The sequence below is a fragment of the Podarcis pityusensis genome (genome assembly GCF_964106645.2).
Source record: "Podarcis pityusensis genome assembly, chromosome: 5".
Taxonomy (NCBI): Eukaryota; Metazoa; Chordata; class Lepidosauria; order Squamata; family Lacertidae; genus Podarcis; species Podarcis pityusensis.
In genome coordinates, this window is record NC_138032.1 from 99,494,099 (window position 1) to 99,517,617 (window position 23,519).

The following is a 23,519-nucleotide window of genomic DNA, read 5'->3' on the forward strand; positions in this document are numbered from 1 at the left end:
GAGGAGGAGGGAAAACGGCCCAGACGCCACAAACGCGCATGCGCCGCTCCAGCCCCGAGCCGCCGGAAGAGGAAGGAGAAGCGCCAGCGCCGGAAATCGACGTCACGACTCCGGTGCGAAAATGGCGGCCGCCTGCGGAGGCGCTTCGGGGTTGGGCGCGCTGCTGCTGCTGCTGCGAGGCCGCCTTCTCCGGACGAGCCGGAACTACTCCGCTGGCTACTCGACCGCTCGGACGGCGGCCGGCGGCCGCGGCAAAGGTACTGCCAGGCCCTCCCCCCCCTGGCGGAAAGCCCCGAGGGGCTGGGAAGCGAGGGGCAGCTCCGCGGGGGCGCTGGGACGGCAGAAGCCGGGCGGGACGGGGCAAGGGAGCGGCGCAAATCCGGCGCGTTTCAGGAGGGCTTTGTTTCCCTGGAAGTGGTGCGCGGGGGCTGCGAGAGGAAGACGCTTGCTGCCCTCTTGAAGCAGCAGCAGAGGCAAAGAACAACGGCCGCCTCTCCCCTCATGAGCCCACCCTCAGATCGTACCCCCTCCTTGAGGGGTCCAGAGGGTGGCAACACGAGGACGGGGCCTTCTCTGCAGTGGCTCCCCGTCTGTGGGAAGCTCTCCCCAGGGAAGTTCGCCTTCATTATACACCTTGAGGCGCCAGGCAAAAACGTTCCTTTTTCACCAGGCCCTGGGCTCATTAAACAATTTGTGCCCTTTGAAACTGGGGGGGGGGGGGATTGTTTTTGTTGTTGTCATGCCTTAGACTTGGGTGTTTTTATTCTGTAAACTGCTCTGTCATCCTCTGATGAAGGGCGCTATAGATATTTAATAAACAAACAGATAAATTTCACTAGCAAAACTTGTCCACCGTTAAAAGGAAATAAGTGTCACTGAAATTGATGTGATTTATTTCAGAACTAAGGGGAATTGAGACTTACTGAGTAGGAATGTGGGTTCTTGAAGGGTCAGCAATAGTGAATAGGTTTTTAAAAATACCTTTAAAGGAGACTAGATGGAATCTAGTGGGAGAGAATTCCAGAAAGGGCTGAAGTATAAGATCTAGAAAAAGACTAGAAGCATAGGAACAAGCAGTTGCATAAGGAAAACCAGAACTAAGAAATGGCAAGCCTGTGAAAGGGCATAAGAGCCTTCCAAATCCTGCATCCTGTTGCAACTTTCAGAAATCTACTACTCAGAGAATACTGCCTTGAAATGAAGGCTTCAATTAGTCACCATGGTAAAGCTATTATAGTAGACTTAACAAAATTAAATCTGTGCCTCCCTATCTGCTATGAAGGGTTTTTTATGCTGATGGTTTAAGTATTACGGTAACTAAACCATAAGATTCTCTCTTCCAGCCTGTTATTTGAATAATAGAATTTGCACATATGCAGAAATATTAAATAAAATAATATATTTTTCTGAAATATTATTTTCCATTATAGGTGCATTGGTACAAAGAGGAAGGACCTCACAAAATGATAAATACCGGAGAGAGGTAAGAAACTCAGGATGCATGTGGATTACATTTTAAGCCTATTGGATCTTATTCTGTTTCAACATACTGACAACTGTCATTTCTTCCAAATCTGTAACCCTGAAATTAAAACTATATGAAAGAACTAGGATTCTCTTTTTTTATGTATAAATATTTATTAAAGTTTTCACAATATTACATAATGAAAAAGAAAAAAGAAAAAAAGAAAAAATAGAAAATAAAAAACAGTTAAAAACAATTCCATCTTTTTGTCACTTATCTTTCATTTGCTTGTTTCCCGGACCTCCTCATACCTCCCTTTTTGGTATTCCAGTTCAATTTATTAGTTCAGCAATTCCTTTCCCTCCTTATTTTATCCTGATCCTTAATCTTAATATATTATAGCATTAAATTTTTACCTGTTAAAAATCCAATTCTTTCATATTCTTTTATACCATTACAGCTAGAAACCACTTAACTTCAATCCAACATCATTCTAACATTCGTTAATTTTGCAATATTTCTGTAGATAGTCTTTAAATTTCTTCCAATCTTCTTCCACCGACTCTTCTCCCTGGTCTCGGAAGATTCTCACAAGCGCAGGTTTAACTATGTAGTGTTGTGTTTATTGTAGGCTTCCACCTACTAAGCAAGCACTTTTAAGTGTTAGTTACATGTGATATACCACAATTACAAAATAAAATCATTAAGTAATTCAGAAAAGGCCCTCCAGAAAACAGTTTATATCAGTTCTTATTCAGCTACAGCCAAATAATTACTATAAATGAATTTTTGGCTATGTGAATTGCTTTGTCCTTGCTAATAAGTTAGGTTGAGAGCTAGAAACTAGTCCAAGTCCATGCTTTGACATTTATGGCTCAACAGGGATTTGAGCCAGGATTAATCCAGTTGGAGTCTAAAACTCATGTGGTCATATTACATGACTCATATAAGGGGGGTGCGAGAACATCTGTCTCGAAAAACTGATCGATGTTAAAGCATATCTTGTCATAAAAAATAGAATTGTCTCACATTTTAAACTTTATTTTTGTTTGAAATTTGCATTAGACTGCAACTCCCAGAACTGAGAAGATGGAGGTTGATCAGGATTGGACTAGTGTGTACCCTGTTGCAGCTGCTTTTAAACCTTCCTGTGTGCCCCTTCCTCTTCGAATGGGCTACCCAGTGAAAAGGGGTGTACCTCCAGTAAAAGAAGGGAACTTGGAACTCTTAAAGGTACAGTTGTATCCTGCTATTTCAAAGACACTGTTTTTTTCAGTGTAGAATGTAGTTGAAGGAAACAGATATACAGTATAGTAGTCTTGCCCTTTCATCACAAGTTATTTATATATATAAAAAAATTTTATATACTGCTAATAAAAAACAAATCAGAACAGTTCCCAACAATTGTATGTAAAACCGTGCCATGAAAGTTATTAAAAAGTTAAAATCAGAAGTTAACTAATTACTCAGAAAGGGTGTACTCTTAATTGTCTGCACAAGCCTGATGGAGTAGAAAAGTTTTCAAAAGGTGTTTTAAAGTTGAAACAGAAGGCACCTACCATAGTACTTGACTGATGACACTAAAGTCTGTTTCTTGTCGTCAAATGAGTCTTGCCAGCTTGGGGAATGACCAACAGTGTTCCTGCAGATGATGTCAGTAATTGAGATACCCTGGACCTTAGTTGTTTAAGACTTGCAAATTAGTGCAAGGACCCTGAACCTGTCTCGGTAGTTGATGGGTAGAAAGTGCAGATGCTTAAACAATTTTCTTAACCAGATGCCCCCATCAGCAAACTGACCACGGCATTCAACACCAGCTGGAGCGTCTCGACCCAAACCCAAGGACAATCTCACATAGAGCGCATTGCAGTAATCCAGCCTTGAGGTTACCAATGCATGGTAACCAGTGGTCAAGCTATACCTGGTGGACCAGATGAAATTGGTAAAAGGCACTCCTAGTCACAGAGGATACTTGGGTCTCTATTGACAGATGTTTCCAGGAATACCTCCAAGCTATGCACTTGCTCCTTCAGAGGAAGTGCAACCCCATCCAGAACAGGCCGAACAGGTAACCTGTCATGCCTGTCTCCCAAACGTAGGAACAACACAACCAAAGAGCCTTCATTTTCCAAGGATTTGTGCCCAGTTTAGTGGTCAAACTATTTTCAGACACCCAATTCTGAGCTTTCACAGTCTCTCATGGTTCATATGTTATGGAGAAGTAAAGCATACTGCTGACACCTTGCTCTAAAATTCCTAATGACCCCACAATATAGATGTCAAATTGCACTGTGGAAAGGATAGTGGAACCCTGTGGAACCCCATAGCACAATTGCTAGGGTTTGAGGAGCACTTACCCAGTGCTACTCTCTGAACACACCCCTGAAAATACAAAAGCACTGTAATATGGTGCATTCAGAACCCATCTCACTAAATTGGATCAGGAGGATGCCATGATCAGTGATATCAAAAGCTACTGACAGATCGAGCAGAAGTAAGTCACATTTCCCCCTGTCCCTGTACCATTGAAGCGCGCAATCTCCACAGCATTTAACTGAAATGGACTCCATATATCTTTTCCTGAGGCTACGAGCCTTTACAGCAAGAGAGATTATTCCCTGCCCCAGTTGCATAATGTTAAGTGCCTTGTAACAGAAAGCTTCGCTAATTTCCTTTGCTTTCTTATTCTTAATCTTCTTTCAGAAGGACTCTAAATAGTTTACTTTAATATTGGTATAAAGCTGTTATTCAATAATGTCAAGGGGGGTACTGCAATGCCACCCCACAAATACATACTCTGTCTTGGACTGCTGTGCCCTCAGATTTCTATAGTTGAACCATTCCATCTGTTCAAAACAGCTGAACCTATTCTATTTTCAAGGGAAAATTCTGTTTTTTCCCCCCCCATATCCATATTGGACTTTTATACCTTCTGACCAATGCACAGTCCTTGGGGGAAAAAAGCAAGTTGTGTTAATTGTGCTTTTACATATAAATTAACTGTTGTACAGTGGTACCTCGGGTTACATACGCTTCAGGTTACATACGCTTCAGGTTACAGACTCCACTAACCCAGAAATAGTGCTTCAGGATGAGAACAGAAATCGTGCTCCGGCAGCACGGCAGCAGCAGGAGGCCCCATTAGCTAAAGTGGTGCTTCAGGTTAAGAACAGTTTCAGGTTAAGTACAGACCTCTGGAACGAATTAAGTACTTTACTTAAGTATTTTACTTATTGCTTAGCGATACTGAATGAATCCTTTGTCCTCATTTAGATGTTTTACATTATGTATTAGATTTAGACTATGAGTTACATCTTGTTTCAGATCCCCAATTTTTTGCATCTGACACCAGTTGCCATCAGGAAGCACTGTGCTGCTCTTAAAGGTAAGTTTCAGATCTCTTTCATTGATTAAAAAATAGGTGGAAGGCAATGCTAGCAGGCTATTCTTTGTTCTCAGCACTTGACTTTTATTTAAAAAAAGAGGTGAGGGTCGGGAATTTGTAAACAGCTATGCCTCTGATTGGCATATTCACATCATATTCCACTTTAATTACTTGGAAAGGGATGAAGTTCTTAATACATTTTTCTCAAAGTAGCTATTGCCAGATTGATTGCTGTGATCTTGCTCCCACTGCTCACTTTTCAGACTTCTGCACAGAGTGGCCAGCTGATGTTGATAATGATGAGAAATTTATGCAGCACTTTCCTATTGAAGTTGACACAGTAGATTACATTTCAGCAGGCCCATCTGTTCGCAATCCTAAAGCAAGAGTGGTGACCCTAAAAGTAAGTAAACTACAGAAGTAACTTCATTTTTAACATAGGGCTCTTAAAACAAGTTCATTTGGTTTGATTACAAAGCAGGCAGAAATTAAACTTGCTGTTACTGCAAGACAATGTACAAGAACTGTTTGCACTGATGAAGCAATTAACTTAAGAAATGAAGAACCACCCATTAGAAATTGCTTCATTTCTTGGCACAAAATCCAGTAACATCTAATGGTATTTGATTTAAGTGCTGTAAGCTATTGGTCAAGTTAGATGCCTATTTTGAATATAGAACAAAGCATTAGGAGAGAGAGATAATGAATCTATAAGGCCATATTTTTTCTAGCCATTTTTGTGTGTGAGGTCATTCATTTAATATTGTCCCATCAGTATTCAAGATACTGCAGAAGCAGAAATGACTTTGCCCAAGCCACTTAATATAAGTCATCTTCCTGTGTTCCAGAGTCAAACTACTGCACCATCTAGCTTAGTTTGTCCACACTGACTGCCAGCCGTTCTCCAGGTTCCAAACAGGATGCCTTCCCAGCCTGGAGATGATGAATACTGAACGTGGGACCTTTAGCTTGCAAGGAAGACACACTGCCACCACGCTGGCCCTTCCCCACTTAAAACCTAAAGCAGAGAAAATGAGGGTTGGTGGAGGCTAGGATTTGAGAAGCTTGGAGCACATTTTGCTTTTGTAAAAAAAAGCCATTTCATTTGCATTTTCAGTCATCTCTAAAATCACTTTGTAAGGTAGATGGCAGTATTTGTATGACAAGATACTGCTAAAATCATGTCCTACAATCCAAGCCAATGTTTTACTTATGCAGACTGTATAAAAACCATGTACTTTTTTAAAAGAGGTATATTTCGAAACAGGCTGCATATAATGTTGATTATTAAACATGCAGCAACCTGCCATATGGCTTTTCCTAGCACTTATGATCAAATGAGGCGTGATTGTCCTGTCTTCTGGTGGTGTCCTGTTAATCCTTTGTCAACATAATCTGCCGGGAGGAATGGGACAGGGAGAGGTTTGAAGGTGAAAAGCAGATGGTATTGAGACTGTTTTGAATGGGGGCTACGGCACAGTTCTCGCTGGACTGATGAAGCTGTGTCGGCTATACCATTTCAAATTGCATGTGGGATTTGCATGATGAAATGCTCCATACAAAAACAAACCCCTCCCTGTGCATTTAAAAAAGCTTGTATGGAACAAAGTATCTAGTCTAGCCTTCTCTCTGATATGCTTGTCTTTTATGGCAGAGTGTGTTTAGAATGGAGAAGCGTCCCATTATGTGTGCCCCCACCCTGCTCAAGTGATAGGGCTCAGTTTCCCAGCCATGTGTTTGCCACTCCAGTGAGACCTTGGTGACCTGGGAGGATCTGTGTACATCTAGTGTGTTGCAAAATTGCCATGACAGAATCTGTAATGTTCAAATGTTCAGAAAATGGATTTATTTAAATATTTAACATGGTCTACAAAAGAGACGCGGGTGGTGCTGTGGGTTAAACCACAGAGCCTAGGACTTGCCGATCAGAAGGTCAGTGGTTCGAATCCCTAAGCATTAAAATATCACACCTAAGCATTAAAATATCACACCAAAATATGGTATGTGCATTAACTGCACCATTTTTCATAAGATGTAGCACATTGTGAGCCTGTCACCTGAATCTTGAGAGTAAATCACATTAAACCGAGCCGGGGTCAGGAGGAAAGATGTGAACATGAAGCCTCACAGAAACTAAACTTCGCTAACTTAAATTTACTTGGCAGATTGGTTAAAAAGAAGGTAAAATTCTTCAATCATTGGGCAGCCCAATTTGACTTGCTTTTGATAGAACACAGTAAGTGCAGGTGGTGCTGTGGGTTAAACCACAGAGCCTAGGACTTGCCGATCAGAAGGTCACCGGTTCAAATCCCTGCGACGGGGTGAGCTCCCGTTGCTCGGTCCCTGCTTCTGCCAACCTAGCAGTTCAAAAGCACATCAAAGTACCTTCCCGGTGGGAAGGTAAACGGCTTTTCCGTGCGCTGTTCTGGTTCGCCAGAAGCGGCTTGGTCATGCTGGTCACATGACCAGGAAGCTGTACGCCAGCTCCCTCGGTCAATAAAGCTAGATGAGCGCTGGCAACCCCAGAGTCGGTCACGACTGGACCTAATGGTCAGGGGTCCCCTTACCTTTACCTTTTATGGTCTACAAAATAGCAAACCATCAAATCCTAAATGCATAACCAAATAAAAAGACACATGATACCATCAGTCAGTAAACTGGCCCATTACATTCAACCTCAGCAAGGGCAAGTAAACTGGAGCAGCTAAAAAAAACACCTTCAAAAACTTAAGAGTTCTCAAAATTTTCAGGAAGGGGGAATCTTTTTCTGAAGCACCAGCAGGGAAGAGGTAGAATTAACTTAACAGGAGGAAGTTCAAGATACTTAGTGCCACTATTAAAAAGCTCTTACACACACAAATACACATAAAATTTCAAAGAACAAGTGGACTTGCAGCAAGAGCCCAAAGAAAATCTTTAATTTACACACACATTCATATGAGGGAAGACAGTCCTTTAAGTTTTCCAAGACAATCTAAGGCAGTGGTAACTAACTCTTCTCGGCTCATCAGATTTGCAGATGACACCAAACTACAGTGGTGCCTCGCAAGACGAAATTAATTCGTTCCGCGAGTTTTGTCGTGTTGCGATTTTTTTCGTCTTGCGAAGCACGGTGTCGGGAAAGTTTTGGAAAAGCTTCAAAAATCACCAAAGTCTTTCAAAACCTCAAAAAAGGCTACCACACCGAGTTCTATGAGTTGCTCCTCGAAGTCAAGTCGCAACTGTATTAACGGTGTTAAGAAAAAGGAAACAAACTTGCAAGACGTTTCCGTCTTGCGAAGCATGCCCATAGGGAAAATTGTCTTGCGAAGCAGCTCAAAAAACAAAAAACCCTTTCGTCTAGCGAGTTTTTTGTCTTGCGAGGCATTAGTCTTGCGAGGTACCACTGTAGCTACTGCCACAGAAGATAGAATCTGGATTCAAGTTGACCTTAACAAATTGGAAAACTGGGCCAACAAAATGGATTTCAATAGGGACAAATGTAAGTTTCTGCACTTGGGCAGGAAGAACCAGATGCACAAATATAAGATGAAGGACATTTGGCTAACTAGCAGTACATGTGAAAAGGATTTAGGGGTCCTGGTGGGCCACAAGCTTCACATGGGTCAGTAGTGTGATGCAGCAGCAAACATGTGAATGCTATTGTAGGCTGCATCAAGAGAAGTCTGGTGTCCATATCAAGGGAAGGATTAGTACCACTCTATTCTGCCATGGTCAGACCTCACCTAGACTCCTGCGTCCAGTTCTGGGTGCCACAATTTAAGAGAGATATTCACAAGCTGGAATGTGTGCAGAGGAAGGTGACCAAGCTGATCATGGGTCTGGAAACCAAGCCTTATGAGGAATGGTTGAGGGAGTTGGGTTGCTGCAACCTTTCTTCATAGATCATTTTGGTTGCCCTTTTCTGAACCTTTTCCTACCCTCTGTCTATACACCTGTTGACACTCAAAAGACACACTCGTGAGACAGGACTTGTAGTCTTACTTAGCATAGAACCTAACGAAATGGTAGAATTCTGAATAGTACTACTTCAAACCACAGAGGTGGCAAGGAGCCTCATTTTTTAAAACACCTGAAATAAAAAGTTCCCTGAGTGTAGTAAACTAGTACTTTGGGAGAAGGCTGGGGTAATGTGTCTTCCTGATGTAGTAGTTTACTACATTCAGGGAACATTTTATCTAGGGAAGCATTCAAAAATATTATTTTCCCCAGCTCATACTTTCTCTTTGAAGTGGTAGTGTTCTGAATTCTTCTGTGTAGCAAGTTTCTTTAGTCTTAACACAATATAGCAAACTAAAATTGCACCTGCGCACTACTTTGAGCTTTTGTTAGTTTAACATGTTCTTAATCCTTTGCTTGAAGATAGTTCTTACACTGAGCAGCTCAAGTCTGTTTTGAGTCACAAAATTTAATTTGTTCTTTATTTATTCTCCAGTTAGGATTTTCTTCCTAGCACTTGGCTTTTTAAAAGCCTCTTAGTGCTCTTTCTGAGACTTTCATCCCTTGGTTTTTCAACCCTTAAATATAATATTTGCTTTTTCCATTAAGATTCTTTACTGGCCTTGTTTCTGCTGATTGAGAAATAGTAGAATGAGATCCAAATTTTCCCGTAGCTTATTTCTAAGGATTGTGTAGTACCTCATGCTGGGGTACTGCATGTCAGCATAGTCTCAACTCTGATTTTCAAAAAGGAAAGCAATGGCTGTAATAACGTGCTGTAAAATATATGGAGATGCCTGAATAAGGTTTCCAGTGACCTGGGTCAAGGTGTTACTGCTGTGCTTAGCCTTGTGCATAGTGCCAGGACTAGCAAAATCAGAATAAATGATGAAATTAAACAGATGCCAGTCTCCTGGTTCTGTGCTCAACTTTTGAGGACTTCAATCTAAAAGACACCTGTGATGTATTTTTGTGTGTGTGTGGTTTGCATGAAGTCATCTGTTTGAGCTTGGGGCTGATATTAGGCCCTCGTATTTGCGACCTGCAAAACTGAATGCAACAACATCATGTTTTATGTGCAATAACTCATTGACCTTTCTTTTCTACCCTGGGGATTGAACTTGCTATCAACTTGCTAAGAGACTGATTTCTCTCCAGGTTAAACTTTCAAGCCTCAACTTGGATGATCATGCAAAGAAGAAGCTCATTAAACTTGTAGGAGAGAGGTACTGCAAGGGCACAGATACCCTTACCATTACAACAGACAGGTATCGTAACATGAGAAAATTGTCTAATGTGGGTCATATGTAAGATAGTCAAGACCCTAGCTGCTAATATCCATTTCTGTCCTACTTACCAGGTAACTACTACAAGGACTCAAAAAATATTGTGCCATATTACAAAGATCCTTGGTTATAATGACTCTTCTATTCTAATCTGGCAAAGGCTTTAGCTATCTTTGTTAGACCTCATTTCTCCCATTTCTTGCTTCAAAATGCAAATAAATTAATATGATTGACATAAGTTTGTGTCCAAAGGTCAACACATTTTGGAAGCTTGTTTGTGAGTGAACTAAAGTGCAGTTGTTTGTCTTGCTTCTTATGTTACTCCTCCGGTCCCTGTGCTATTCAGGAGATATGTTCTCATTAGGAGGTCTGTTCTGCTTGCATAGAATCATAGAGTTGGAAGAGACCACAAGGGCCATCGAGTCCAACCCCCTGCCAAGCAGGAAACACCATCAGAGCACTCCTGACATATGGTTGTCAAGCCTCTGATTAAAGACCTCCAAAGAAGGAGACTCCACCACACTCCTTGGCAGCAAATTCCACTGTCGAACAGCTCTTACTGTCAGGAAGTTCTTCCTAATGTTTAGGTGGAATCTTCTTTCTTGTAGTTTGGATCCATTGCTCCGTGTCCGCTTCTCTGGAGCAGCAGAAAACAACCTTTCTCCCTCCTCTATGTGACATCCTTTTATATATTTGAACATGGCTATCATATCACCCCTTAACCTCCTCTTCTCCAGGCTAAACATGCCCAGCTCCCTTAGCCGTTCCTCATAAGGCATCGTTTCCAGGCCTTTGACCATTTTGGTTGCCCTCCTCTGGACACGTTCCAGTTTGTCAGTGTCCTTCTTAAACTGTGGTGCCCAGAACTGGACACAGTACTCCAGGTGAGGTCTGACCAGAGCAGAATACAGTGGCACTATTACTTCCCTTGATCTAGATGCTATACTCCTATTGATGCAGCCCAGAATTGCATTGGCTTGCAGTATTGCAGAATTGCAGTAGGAGAGGGACCTTTAGCGTGGCAGCAGCTCCCCTTTGGAACTTCCTCCCCTTACACATGAGATAGGCACTACCTCTGTTGTCTTTTGGGCACCTCCTGGAGATCTCTTTTCAAAGTGAATATTTTCAGTGAAGATTATCCTATCCTATACAGTGATGGGGGAAAGTATTTGATTCCCCTGCTAAATTTGCCCGTTTGCCCTCTGACGAAGAAATGACCAGTCCATAATTTTAATGGTAGGTTTATTGTAGCTGTGAGAGACAGAATAACAATAGGAAAAAACCCAGAAACCCAGAAGACAAAAGTCTGAGATTGATGTGCATTATAATGAGTGAAATAAGTATTTGATCCCCTATCAACCAGCCAGATGTCAGGCTACCTGATATCTTCACTGTATGTAACGAGCTGAGATTAGAAGCACCTGCTTCTAGGGAGAGGTTTTACCTGTAATCCCAGCTCCTTACAGTACCTGTACAAAAGACACCTGTCGACAGAAGCAATCAATCCAGCAGATTCCAAAGTAGCCACCATGGACCAAAGAGCTGTCCAAGGATGTCAGGGACAAGACTGTAGATCTGCACAAGGCTGGACTGGGCTACAAGACTATTGCCAAGCAGCTTGGTGAGAAGGTGGCAACAGTTGGTGCAATAATTTGCAAATGGAAGAAACACAAAATAACTGTCAACCTCTTGGGCTCCGTGCAAGATCTCATCTCGTGGAGTTGCAATGATCAGGAGAACGGTGATGAAGCCGCCCAGAACTCCATGGAGGGAATTTGTCAATGATCTCAGGGCAGCTGGGACCATATTCAGCATGGAAACAGCTGTTTTCATTTTCAAAACAGCTGTCCCCTTGCTCAAGACAGCACATGTACAGGCCCGTCTGCAGTTTGCCAATGCACATCTGAACGACCCAGAGGAGAACTGGGTGAAAGTGTTGTGGTCAGATGAGACCAAAATCAAGCTCTTTTTCATCAACTCAACTCTCCGTGTTTGGAGGAGGAGGAATGCGGCCTCCAACCCCAAGAACACCATCATCAAACATGGAGAGAACTCCATCAAACATGGAGGGGGACATATTACGCTTTGGGATGTTTTTCTGCTAAGGGGACAGGGCACCTTCACCGCATCAAAGGGACGATGGACAAGACCATGTATCATCAAATCTTGGGTGAGCACCTCCTTCCCTCAGCCAGGGCATTGAAAATGGGTCGAGGATGGGTATTCCAGCATGACAATGACCCAAAACACACAGCCAAGGCAACAAAGGAGTGGCTCAAGAAGAAGCCCATTAAGGTCCTGGAGTGGCCTAGCCAGTCTCCAGACCTTAATCCCATCAAAAATCTGTGGAGGGAGCTGAAGGTTCAAGTAGCTACACATCAGCCTCGAAATCTTACTGACTTGGAGAGGATCTGCAAAGAGGAATGGGACAAAATACCTCCTGAGATGTGTGGAAACCTGGTGGCCACCTACAAGAAACGTCTGATCTCTGTAATTGCCAACAAGGATTTTGCCACCAAGTGCTAAGTCATCTTTTGCAAAGGGATCAAATACTTATTTCACTCATTATAATGCACATCAATCTCAGACTTTTGTCTTCTGGGTTTCTGGGTTTTTTCCTATTGTTATTCTGTCTCTCACAGCTACAATAAACCTACCATTAAAATTATGGACTGGTCATTTCTTCGTCAGAGGGCAAACGGGCAAATTTAGCAGGGGGGTCAAATACTTTCCCCCATCATTGTATAGGATAGGATAATCTTCACTGAAAATATTCACTTTGAAAGGAGATCTCCAGGAGGTGCCCAAAAGACAACAGAGGTGGTGCCTATCTCATATGTAACGGGAGGAAGTTCCAAAGGGGAGCTGCTGCCACGCTAAAGGTCCCTCTCTTACTGCAAGCAGAACAGACCTCCTAATGAGAACATATCCACAGGAGGCCCTCTCCTGAATAGCACAGGGACCGGAGGAGTAACATAAGAAGCAAGACACTGTATCTGTTTTAGATTTGACATTGTTTTTCTATATTACATCGTTTTAATATGTGTTTTTATTGTTAAATCTCTTATTCATTGGAAGCAATTAATGAATAGTTCTTCAAACTATTCATTCTGTAGTTTCAATTTATATTCAAAAAAATGTAGAGTTTTAAATCGTTAAATATTGGAGAGATTATACCAAAGACTTAGTTTTTCATATATTTCAGGTGTCCTTTAAGAAGACAAAATTATGACTATGGAGTGTACCTTCTGACAGTTTTATTCCATGAATCATGGGTAAGAATTGATGCATGACATTTGTGACAGCCAAGCTTGACTTAAAATGTGTAACATTTGTTTGATTAGATGTTGTTCACAAATAATATGGCTTATTTACATTGATGATAGAGAGGAATTATTTGAACACCTATATTGATGTGCTTGTGTGTTGGGTCAAAGCTATTGTTTTCCACAGATGGTATGTTAATACAGTGAAAAACTTTATATCTTTTTCAAACATTGAGCAAAGTTCCATCTTACAGGTCCTCTTTTTTATGTGCACAGATCAGTACATGTTGAATGCACCAGAACTGAAACGGGGGCAAGAAAGGGCAGCTGCTCAGTTGTAGAGTGTTTGCTTTTCATGCAGGAAATCCCAGGTTCAGTCCCCAGTATCTCCAGGCTGGGCTGGGGAAGACTTTTGCCTGAAATCCTGGAGCCTCTGCCAGTCAATATAGACAATACTGAGGCCGATTGACAAATGGACTGTCTCAGTATACGGCAATTTCCTTTGAGTGGCCAACCTGTGGCCCTCAGCTGAATCAGCTTTCATCATTCCTGGCCATTGGCTACACTGGCTGGGGCTGGTGAGTCCAGCAATATCTGGAGGGTGGCAGACAAATGACCCCTGCAGTGGGGCTTCCTGTCAATTGAAAGCAGCCAGTGTCTGCTAATCAGGATTTGTTGTGCTTATTTCTGTCTGATATGCACAGATCTGAGGTAGGTGGTAAAGCAGTAGCTCTAGCTTAGTGTTGTACACAGACCATGAGTGAGCCAACGTCTTGGGCCTCTCTCTCTCTAAGTATAATACCTGCCTTGGTGGTCTACGGGATTACTACGGAAATCAGTGTGGAGTGCTTAGAGCACTAAGAAGAAAAATTATGGCTGTTTCAACAGACAATTTGCTTACCTAGTTTGTCAGATGAAATGATGGCTATTAGGGACATTTATGTTCCTGTGTTTGTCAACCTGGGAGTGGGCACATCCCCATCAGCCCCACCCTTAGTCTTTGTGCAGAGAATGGGACCATCTGTCATATGGAGCCTTCAGAGGTTTCCTCGCATCCTGGAAACCCCAATTATGCTGAGTCATGGGTTGTGTGGGAACCTTGGCATGCACAGCTGCACACACACAGTTTCCATCCTAACAGGCAGATGTGCTCTTTGTGCAAAGGTGAAGTGGAGCTCTTGGTGGATCCCCACTCCCTGCTTCCATGTTGACAAACAAAATTAGCATTGATGACTGAACAGGTCTATAGCATTCATGAAAATTAGTGGCGGGACATCTGTACTATGATGTCCTCAGTGCTACACAGTCACTAAATACATTTTAATCTGTTTAGGGCACTATGGAAAAGCTGAAGTAGGAAGACTCTTGATTCTGTTTCTTGCCCAGGTAAATCTCCTCAGCAATGGCCCACCTCTTCCCTCAGTAGTGCTTCAGCGAAAGGGAGAAGAGATATGGGGATGAGGACGGTGACCTGAGGGAATAAATAGCAGCATATCCATGGAGCTCCAGTGTGTTGTGCCACTTAGTTGATATGGGGCTCGGCCTCTGGAAGTCCTGTCACTTTACATGAACAGTGTCTCCTGTCAGACACCCCAACACTCTTTCCTGCAGTACATTGAAGGAGAAAATAGGCTTTCTTTCAGTGCCAGCGTTTTAATTGTTGATCTTCTCACTAAGGTGCTCAGTATTGAGAAGTCCTGGGAAACGGTGTTAACTGATGTTAACTGTTTAACCGTACTTCCTTCAACTGAGGAATTTTTAGAAACATAAACACTAATGCTTTAGTATTTTGAAAACCTATAAAGGTGGGTGAAGGTGAACTGTTCCCAATTCAATAGGTGTCTGTAGCCATTCAGACACTGATTCTAAGTATGCTGGAAGCTCAAAGGGGTTATTAATTCCAGATGAACACATCTGTCCTTGACTCTAGCATTACTCAGTGATGGAAGACTTAGCCATATGATATTGCTTGTGTGAGTGCTTGGTGTGTATTGAATACACACAAGTCCCATACCCTTTTATTACCTTTCAACTTCCACATAAATACTTAATAACCTCGTCAGTTGTAATTGTCTTTGATTTCAATGAAAAATGCATGGCCTGCTGCAACACATTGGATTTTTTTTTTCCATGAACGGTTGATCCCTCAGAAGGAAGCGTGTTCAGTAGCATTTTTCGCAACTTCATACAAGTGTTTCTTAATCTTAATTCTTAATCTCTGAAATTTTAAAATGGCGGGGGGAACTCATCCCTTGGTAAGGACATCAGTACTCTCAGTTTGTCAACAAAATAGGATTTAAACAGAATAATCTGAAAGCAAGTATGTTGGATAGGAGCATAGTTAAATCCTTGATTTACGTAGCTGTGAAGCCCACTTTGTGATCTTGGGGTAAATTGGGGCCAAACTAGTCAAGACTGTAGGATATTTGTGATCAGATCTCCTATGGGTTTTCTTAAAGCTTGAAATCTATTTTGGGTGCCCAAATCAGATCAAACAGAGAGCAGAGTTAACTCTTTTCCCCTGTGCTATTTTTCTGATCTAAAATCTCCTTTCACACCCAAAGCTGCTATCTATCCAAGGGTGGAAAGCACACAGGCTACCATAGAGAATCAGCATGTGAGGGAGATGTGCTCTAGCTGTCCTTCTCCCTTGCTATTTTTCTGTCTGAAGGGAATCATCTGTGGAGTTGCTCAGTCATCTGAGCTGTAGTCTGAAGTGATGCATCCCATGTGGTTGTGAGGATAAAACAAGATCTCCATCTAGGCCAACCTGAGCTCTTTGGACAAATAATAATTTCTCACACATACACTATTTACGTAATCCTTCCAGCAACCCTCTTGGAGACTCCAAATTATCCCCATGTTGAAAATGTCGGACTGAGGCTGGCAGCAGCTTCTTCTAAGGCCAACCAGAGAGTTCATGGCAAGAGCAAGATCTGAATAGGGGAGTCACTTCCCGATTCACATCTTAGTTTCTGAGCCAGTGTAGTGCAGAAGAGAAAGGCGTGGATACAAACACAAGATCGTATCTAATCTTAGAAAGAAAACGGAAGTTTCAATTCAGACATAGGTCTGGTAAGAATAGATTTAAGAATATGTAGGTGTGGTATCAAAGATCTAAGACAACATGATGCAATGGATAGAGCCTTTCCAACTTGTTCCTCTCCCATTGCTGTTAGTTCTGGAAAGCTTTGTTAGATTAGTTTAAATGCTGTCCTTTACGATGGATGCACGACTAAAGAAATTAAACTTTTCTGGAGTCTATGGATTATCAATGATAGTTAAGTGGGAATAACAGAGAGAGAGGCTGCTGTGGGTATTGGCTTTGTTTTTCATAGAACTGTAGAGTTGGAAGGGACTCCGAGAGTCATCTAGTCCAGCCTCCTGCAATGCAGAATCTCAACTGAAACATCCCTGACACTTTCTATTCTACACATCCTGGTGCTCAGTTCTGATGTGGCTGTAGGTGAAAGTGAAATACTTTCAAAAGATAGAAAGGTATTGCTGGGCGAGAACGGAGAAGATTTGGGTCCTTTGTCCAATCCTTTTAGGTAGCTATGTGTGTATTTTTATTTTTGTCTTCTGCGTACCTTGTGTTGGGGCTTTCCCAATTGAATCTTTTCTGCAGCCACATGCTTCCCTTTGGTCTGAAGGGGGCTTTTGCATGCAGTCCTGTGAGCATCCTTGGAACTCTCTGCACAGTATAATTAATTAATTACATAATTACATAATTAGAAACAGGATTTCCAGTCCCATAGGTGGGACACATGTAGAAGCCCCCTTCAGACTTGCATGTTCAACACAAAGTTTTGAAAGGAGGTGGTGTGCTGAGGGACGGTGAAGAGGTGGGGCTTGTTTCTTTTTAACCTTACTCAATTTAAATACCTGAAGAGGGCTGCAGTTTAATAGTGAATCTGAAAAAAATATGTGTTAAGGTGCTACTGTAACCATATATATCACCTTTCAGCTCTGTCACAATCTCTAAAGTAATGTACAACCTAAAAAAATAATAATCCAAAATAAAAACTCAGAACTTTAGCAAAGCAACATGGAAGCTATTAAAATGTAAAACCATAAATGCTGCCAATGCCTGTGGCACAAAACTCTACACTTCACATCTTAATCATGGTGCACCAAAGGCTTGGGAGAACATAGGAGTCTTAAATTTGCATTGAAATATAGGCACCATCAGTCATAGAGGGAATGGAATTCCCTCTGGAATTCCATTCCAGAGAGTCTGGGAGCTGCAATAAAAAAGACCTTGTCTTGACTTAGTATCCCTTTTACTTCTAAGGGGGGATGCCTCACCACATTCTTCATATACAGATAAGATCTTATGGAAGTTGGTATTCCTTCTAAAATGCCCCAGATTTCAGGCTATTTGGGGCTTTAGAAAGCAAAAACCAGCATTTTGACCTATGTTCGGAGATAAACTGGCTGCTAGGGAAGATTTTTAGATGCTGGACAAATGTGATTGACTTTACAAAATTAACAGGCAGAGACATTTTGAACCTGCTGAAGGTTCTGAGCAATATGCAGATGCATCACTGAATAAAACATAGTATGACCTGATCATGATCAAAGCATGGAAAACTTTGAAAGGATCAAGTTTTCTCTGGGACAGCTGGAAAAGATAAATCAGGCCATGTATGCTGCTGCTCAGCAACCCACAATAAGTCCAGATCTGAAAGAACTCCCTCCCCTCAAGCGGCATACCTGATCTTTCCGAATACGTGCAACTTCATCCATAGTAGACTGAAAGCAAATTCCACATAACCTAATAATAGTATGACTACCTTGTCTGGTTTGAGCTTCAGTTCACTGGTCCCCAGCCAGACTGTTAGAGATTCCAGGCGCCAGTGTTATCCCCTGCCTTATCTGGGTTAGATGGAAAAGAAAGAGAATTGGATGTCATTGGCATACTAATGAGACCTCACTCCAAACCTCCAAATGACCTTGCTTGCAGTCTCAAGTAGATCTGCCTTCCCCAAGCTGATATCCTCCACCTGCTTTGGACTACAGATCGCAGCATCCTTAACTATTGGCCCTGCTAGGCAGAGCTAATGGGAGTTGTAGTCCAAAATGTCTGGTGGGCACCTGGTTGGGGAAAAGTGATGTTAAACTATGTTGGGAAAAAGATGAAACTGTGAAAACTTACAGCAACTGTGGCATGGAGTATCAAACAACCCTCCAAAAGTTGCTTGCTAGATAAAAATGAAGTCACTAGAAAACAATGCCTCCAGTTCCAACAGCAGGGAAACTTGAAGCTGTCAAAAACAGGACAACAGACTTGCCTGTATGAGAGACTTACAGAGGAGCAGCTGGAACCACTCTAGGACAGTGTTAGATACTTCCTGATTTTACCTGCTAGGGCAGGTGCGGGCTTTCCTTGTCACGTGGGGCTACCTTTGAAGGTAACTTGGAAACTACAGCTAATCCAGAATGTGGCAGCTAGACTGGTGACTGGGAGTGGCTGCTGAGATCATATAACACTGGTCTTAAAGGATCTACACTGGCTCCCAGTATGTTTCTGAGCACAATCCAAAGTGTTGGTTCTGACCTTGAAAGCCCTAAACGGTCTCGGTCCTGTATACCTGAAGGAGCATCTCCACCCCCATCGTTCTGCCCGGACACTGAGGTCCAGCTCCAACGTCCTTCTGGTGGTTCCCTCACTGCAAGATGTGAGGTTACAGGGAATCAGGCAGAGGGCCTTCTCAGTAGTGGCGCCCACCCTGTGGAACACCCATCAGATGTCAGGGAAATAAACAGCTACAATGGACGCTCAGGTTGCGAACGTGATCCATGCAGGAAGCACGTTCGCAACCTGCAGCGCCGCGTCTGGGCACACACAGGTTGTGATTCAGCACTTATGCCCAAAGCACGATTTAGAGCTTTGCGCAAGCGCCGAAACCCGGAAGTAACCTGTTCCGGTACTCCGGGTTCGGCGCAGTGCACAACCTGAAATCGCGCAACCCAAAGCGTCTGTAACCCAAGGTATGACACTATCTCACTTGTAGAAGACATCTGAAGGCAGCTCTGTATGGGAAATTTTTTATGTGTGATGTTTTATTGTGTTTTTATATGTGTTCGAAGCCATGCTTTGTGACTGGGGCAACCCTGCTGGATCAGAACAGAGGCTCATCTAGTCCAGCTTCCTGTTTTCACAATGGCCCCACTTGAGTATTGGATGCCCGAAAGCAGGTCGTGTCTGGTAGTGCTGATATACAGGCTGCTCTTCTGTTATTTTGTCACGTTTTTATTCCACTCATCCTGCAAGAAGTTCCTTGTGTATGGCTGCTTCCAATTTAACATCCCAACAAACCTGTGAGATTAAACCAGGCTGGGAAGGTGATTTGTTTGAGGTCACCCATTTGTCCTATGGCTGAATAGGAATTTGACTTCAGGTGACCCGTGGCTCCCAGCTGCTGCACCTCACATCAGCATCCTGTCGAGAAACCACATTGGGCAGTGATAAGGGTTCCTGCAGAGCTTCCGTGTGGCTTTTGTTTTTTTTTCTTTTCTGCCATGTACTAATTCCCTGGAGAGTTCTTGTTGGATTCGTGCTGTGGCACTGAATTTCTCCATATGCCAAAACTTAAAGTGTTGGTGGTTTGCTGCCACCCAGTGGCAAAACAAACATTTCCCATTTGCAGAGATTACTAAATATGCCACATGTTCTTAATGTACAGTGAATGGGTACAGAAAAGCAGAGATATTCTCAGATAGCTACCAGGTCATTGTCTTAGCTCTTCCTATAAAGTTGCATACTCGTGTAGGAAGTAACTATGTGCAAGCACAGTTCAAGGGTGTGGCCCACACATAGTGGTCATAAGGCTCCATGGAAAGCTTTTGACTTGAACATAGTTTTTCAATCTTTAATTGGTAATCTACTAAGGCATTAGTTCAGGGGCTATGGGCATTAAGGTCATACCTAGTTTTGTGATGATTTTGGTTCTGGCATGTTCCTGCAGGTCAGAAGCAATGGCTGAAGGTTATTCTCAGCTATGTTTTAGAACTCCCCACTGAAGGCCCCACCAACAGCCTAATCTTTTATAATTGATACATCTATCTTGAGCTGGGCTCAACTCAATATTAAGTTGAGAATGGGTGAAGAAATTTTAGCAATTTTCTGCTATGAGCTGTTTTTGTTACCAACCCTTAGGAACAGGGTGGGATCTAAATTTAAAACAACAAAAAAATCAGTCAGTTAATGCATATTTGGTCAATTGGCTGTTTCCAAGATAACTGATCAGTTAATTTTTCAGCTAATAAGTATGCTTTATTGAGATAGCTATAGATAGTTGTGATATGTTTAATGCATCTGTTTTTTCAGAAGGAAAACCTTTTATAGATGTCCTTAGCTAAATATAAGTGTGTGCAATGGTGTGGAGGCAGGATGCAGTAACAACTGAGTATACAAACATTTCCGTTTTGAAAAAGACCAGTGGATTTTATCTCACTTTCAGGGAGTGCATCCCCTTTGTCTTTTTCTGTGAGAAACCCCTGTTTGGTTGTCATAGAATCCCAGCATTTTGCAAAGGATTCTAGAGTGCACACATTTCCACAGAGCCTTGACCAGGACTTTTACACCTCTGCACGAATGGAGTGTGCATCCTTTTGGCTGCACATCATGATTAATGGTCACACAAGAGAGCTTGTCTACCATTAATGCCCTTCTAAGTGAGAAACTTCTAAAAAGCTTCCAAGGAACACCAGGTTACCTGAAACGCTATTCCTAGACGCTCTAGGCCACTGAGTACTATGACTGTGGTATTAAATTTAGTCCTTCACCCTTTCCACTAAAAACTTATTTTTCCTTTCAGAAAACAGAAGAGTGGGAAAAAGAAAAGACGGAGGCAGACATGGAGGAATACATCTGGGAGAACAGCGCCTCTGAGAAGAATGCTTTGGAGACACTGGTTCGAATACGAGCAGGTGACAAAACTGAAGAAGTCAGTAGGCAGGAGCTTCTTGCCTCACAAAAAATTCTGGCCTACAGAAAGTCGGTGGTTGAATTGAAAAATGAAGGAGAAACAGATAAGAACCTTTCTGAGTATAAAAACTCTGTCAGGAGACTACTAAACATGAGTGAGTTGCAGTAAAGAGAACTCTTTCAGGCATCACAGGCCTATGAAGATGTACATCATAAAGTTCAGTGGATCTAATTTAAACCTTCATACTTTCAGCCTGCATTCCCTCCAAATAAAAAGACACTATCCCAGAGCACTATTTCCTCTTCGAAAGAAATAAACAAGCTTCGATCGTTGCAAACGTGCTGAGATGCTCCTGAGTCCACAATAAAAGAATTCCACTTGGCACTTTTAATTCTTTTACGATCTCTTGTGCTAGCGTGAAAAGCTCGCGGCTCGTTTCTGTCTTTACGGTACGATGCCGGCTGCTGAGCTGACGACCGTGACTGACGAACAGAAACAGACTTGGGAGTACTTTGGTTTCTTTTGGATCTGCAGTCCTTTGCAAAATGTCCTTGCTTATTGCAGAACCAACAACGCTTTGCAGCTTTAAATGCAGTTGTATCACCACAAGTTTGCATATGGCGTTCCTCATTCTTTCTGGAAATAGGAGTGCTTATGGCACAAGCCTCCCTTCTGTCCAACTCGCCCATTAATCTTGCCGTTACCCCTTCCACAGTTAATTGTGCTGGTGGAACGGCAGATATCTGGCTAGCTATACCATCAAAGTCCTCATTAAGGGAACAAAGGATGATGAAAACATACTGAATATCAGGTATCTCCATGTCCCTTCGAATTAATTCGCTGCGTATCGCCTCCAGACGTCTCAAGTGTGCTGCCAAATCACCACCAGGCCTCAACTTCGTCTGGTACAACTGCTTAAAAAACGTCAATGCAGACGCTGACTCTTTTCTAACATGCACTGCTGCAAGACTGTCCCACATTTCTTTGGCAGTTTTCTTATTCCTTATATAGACTACTTGCTGGTCGCTGACTGCCAAATTAATTATCGCCCTGGCTTTTGCATCTCCTTTCGACCAAGCATTAGTCACAGGGTCAGGAGGGTCATCAGTTACATAGGTCCATACTTCTCTAGAGGTCAAAAGCGCCTCCACCCGAAAAGACCATAAACTATAGTTCTCATCTGTCAGCTGTGGGAAGACCAGAGCCTTCTCAGCTTCAGGAACCCGGTCAACCATTCTGGAACTCTTCCAGACCCACAGAACTACGCTAACAGGAGAAGGAGTTTTCAAACCTTTCTCAGAGTCCAAAAATAGGCAGTCATCCACTCAGCAGCTGGGCCCATAACCAAAGATGTTGGCTTTTTGCAGTATGGTAGCGCTGCAGAGAGCTTGCTGGGGAGACCATGCATTAAAAAGGGACTCAAAAATAATTTAAACAAGGTTTTAATAAGAAAAACAAAAACTCCTTTTACACTAAATACATTAACAAACAAACTTGACCCAACCACCAGAGCACTGACCAGCTTGACCACAGTTACTGTTTTCTCTTCTCCAGTAGTTAGATGTTCAAGGGATCAGCAGGATTGCATTCACCCTGCAAATAATCTGCAGTTGTGTAGCTTTCATGGAAGCCTTATTTCAGCCGTACATGTCTATAACTGCATATAGAACATAGAATCAGAGAGCTGGAAGGGAACCTGAGGATCATCTAGTCCAACCCCCTGCAATGCAGGAATATGCAGCTGTTCCTTATGTGGATGGAACCTGCAACCTTGGCGTTATCAGCACCACGCTCCAACCAACTGAAATGAAAACCTGTGCAAAAGCCTAAAGCCCAGGGTGGTGGGAGGTGGAGTGGGAATTTCAATGCCCACTGATTTAGTGATCAGTGTTACACTGGATCCTGTCAGAAAATAAAAGCACAATAGCTGTCTTTCCTGGAAAGCCTTTAAAACCACACACACACACACACACAATTTTGAGGAGGTTTCAGTTGCTGTATCTGGCAAGAATTGCAGAAGCGTTTTTCTCTAAGCAGAGGGAAAGGCAGTGTTAAACTGGCACAGACATTTTTTGCAGGTAAAATGTGGCTGCTGTATTCTCAGGTCTTTGTCTTGAGAGCATGTTGTGGTGGATTATGTTCCAAGGACTGTATTTTTATCTTTTGAAACAAGCTGCTGCTTTCTGCGTTTAAGTTAAGCAGCAGAAAGCCACCATCTCCCCAGTGACAAAGATCAATTTTAGG

General features: G+C 42.5%; 1 protein-coding gene across 1 annotated transcript; it reads left to right on the top strand.

The window, feature by feature from the left end:
• The first annotated feature begins 90 nt into the window (after positions 1 to 90).
• On the top strand, positions 91 to 21,564 carry MRPS35 (mitochondrial ribosomal protein S35). Its single transcript, XM_081005696.1, has 8 exons — positions 91 to 257; positions 1,431 to 1,483; positions 2,531 to 2,698; positions 4,790 to 4,850; positions 5,114 to 5,253; positions 9,948 to 10,057; positions 13,281 to 13,350; positions 21,165 to 21,564. The coding sequence occupies exons 1-8, from the start codon at positions 122 to 124 to the stop codon at positions 21,441 to 21,443; spliced, it is 1,017 nt and encodes a 338-aa protein (XP_080861822.1). The 5' UTR covers positions 91 to 121; the 3' UTR covers positions 21,444 to 21,564.
• Positions 21,565 to 23,519: the final 1,955 nt, after the last annotated feature.

Excerpts from the sequence above, each read along its gene's own strand:
- MRPS35 (XM_081005696.1), top strand. The coding sequence starts at position 122 with ATGGCGGCCGCCTGCGGAGGCGCTTCGGGGTTGGGCGCGCTGCTGCTG. Across the intron at positions 258-1,430 it reads GGCCGGCGGCCGCGGCAAAG|GTGCATTGGTACAAAGAGGA; the intron begins GTACTGCCAGGC and ends TTTCCATTATAG. Across the intron at positions 4,851-5,113 it reads GCACTGTGCTGCTCTTAAAG|ACTTCTGCACAGAGTGGCCA; the intron begins GTAAGTTTCAGA and ends CTCACTTTTCAG.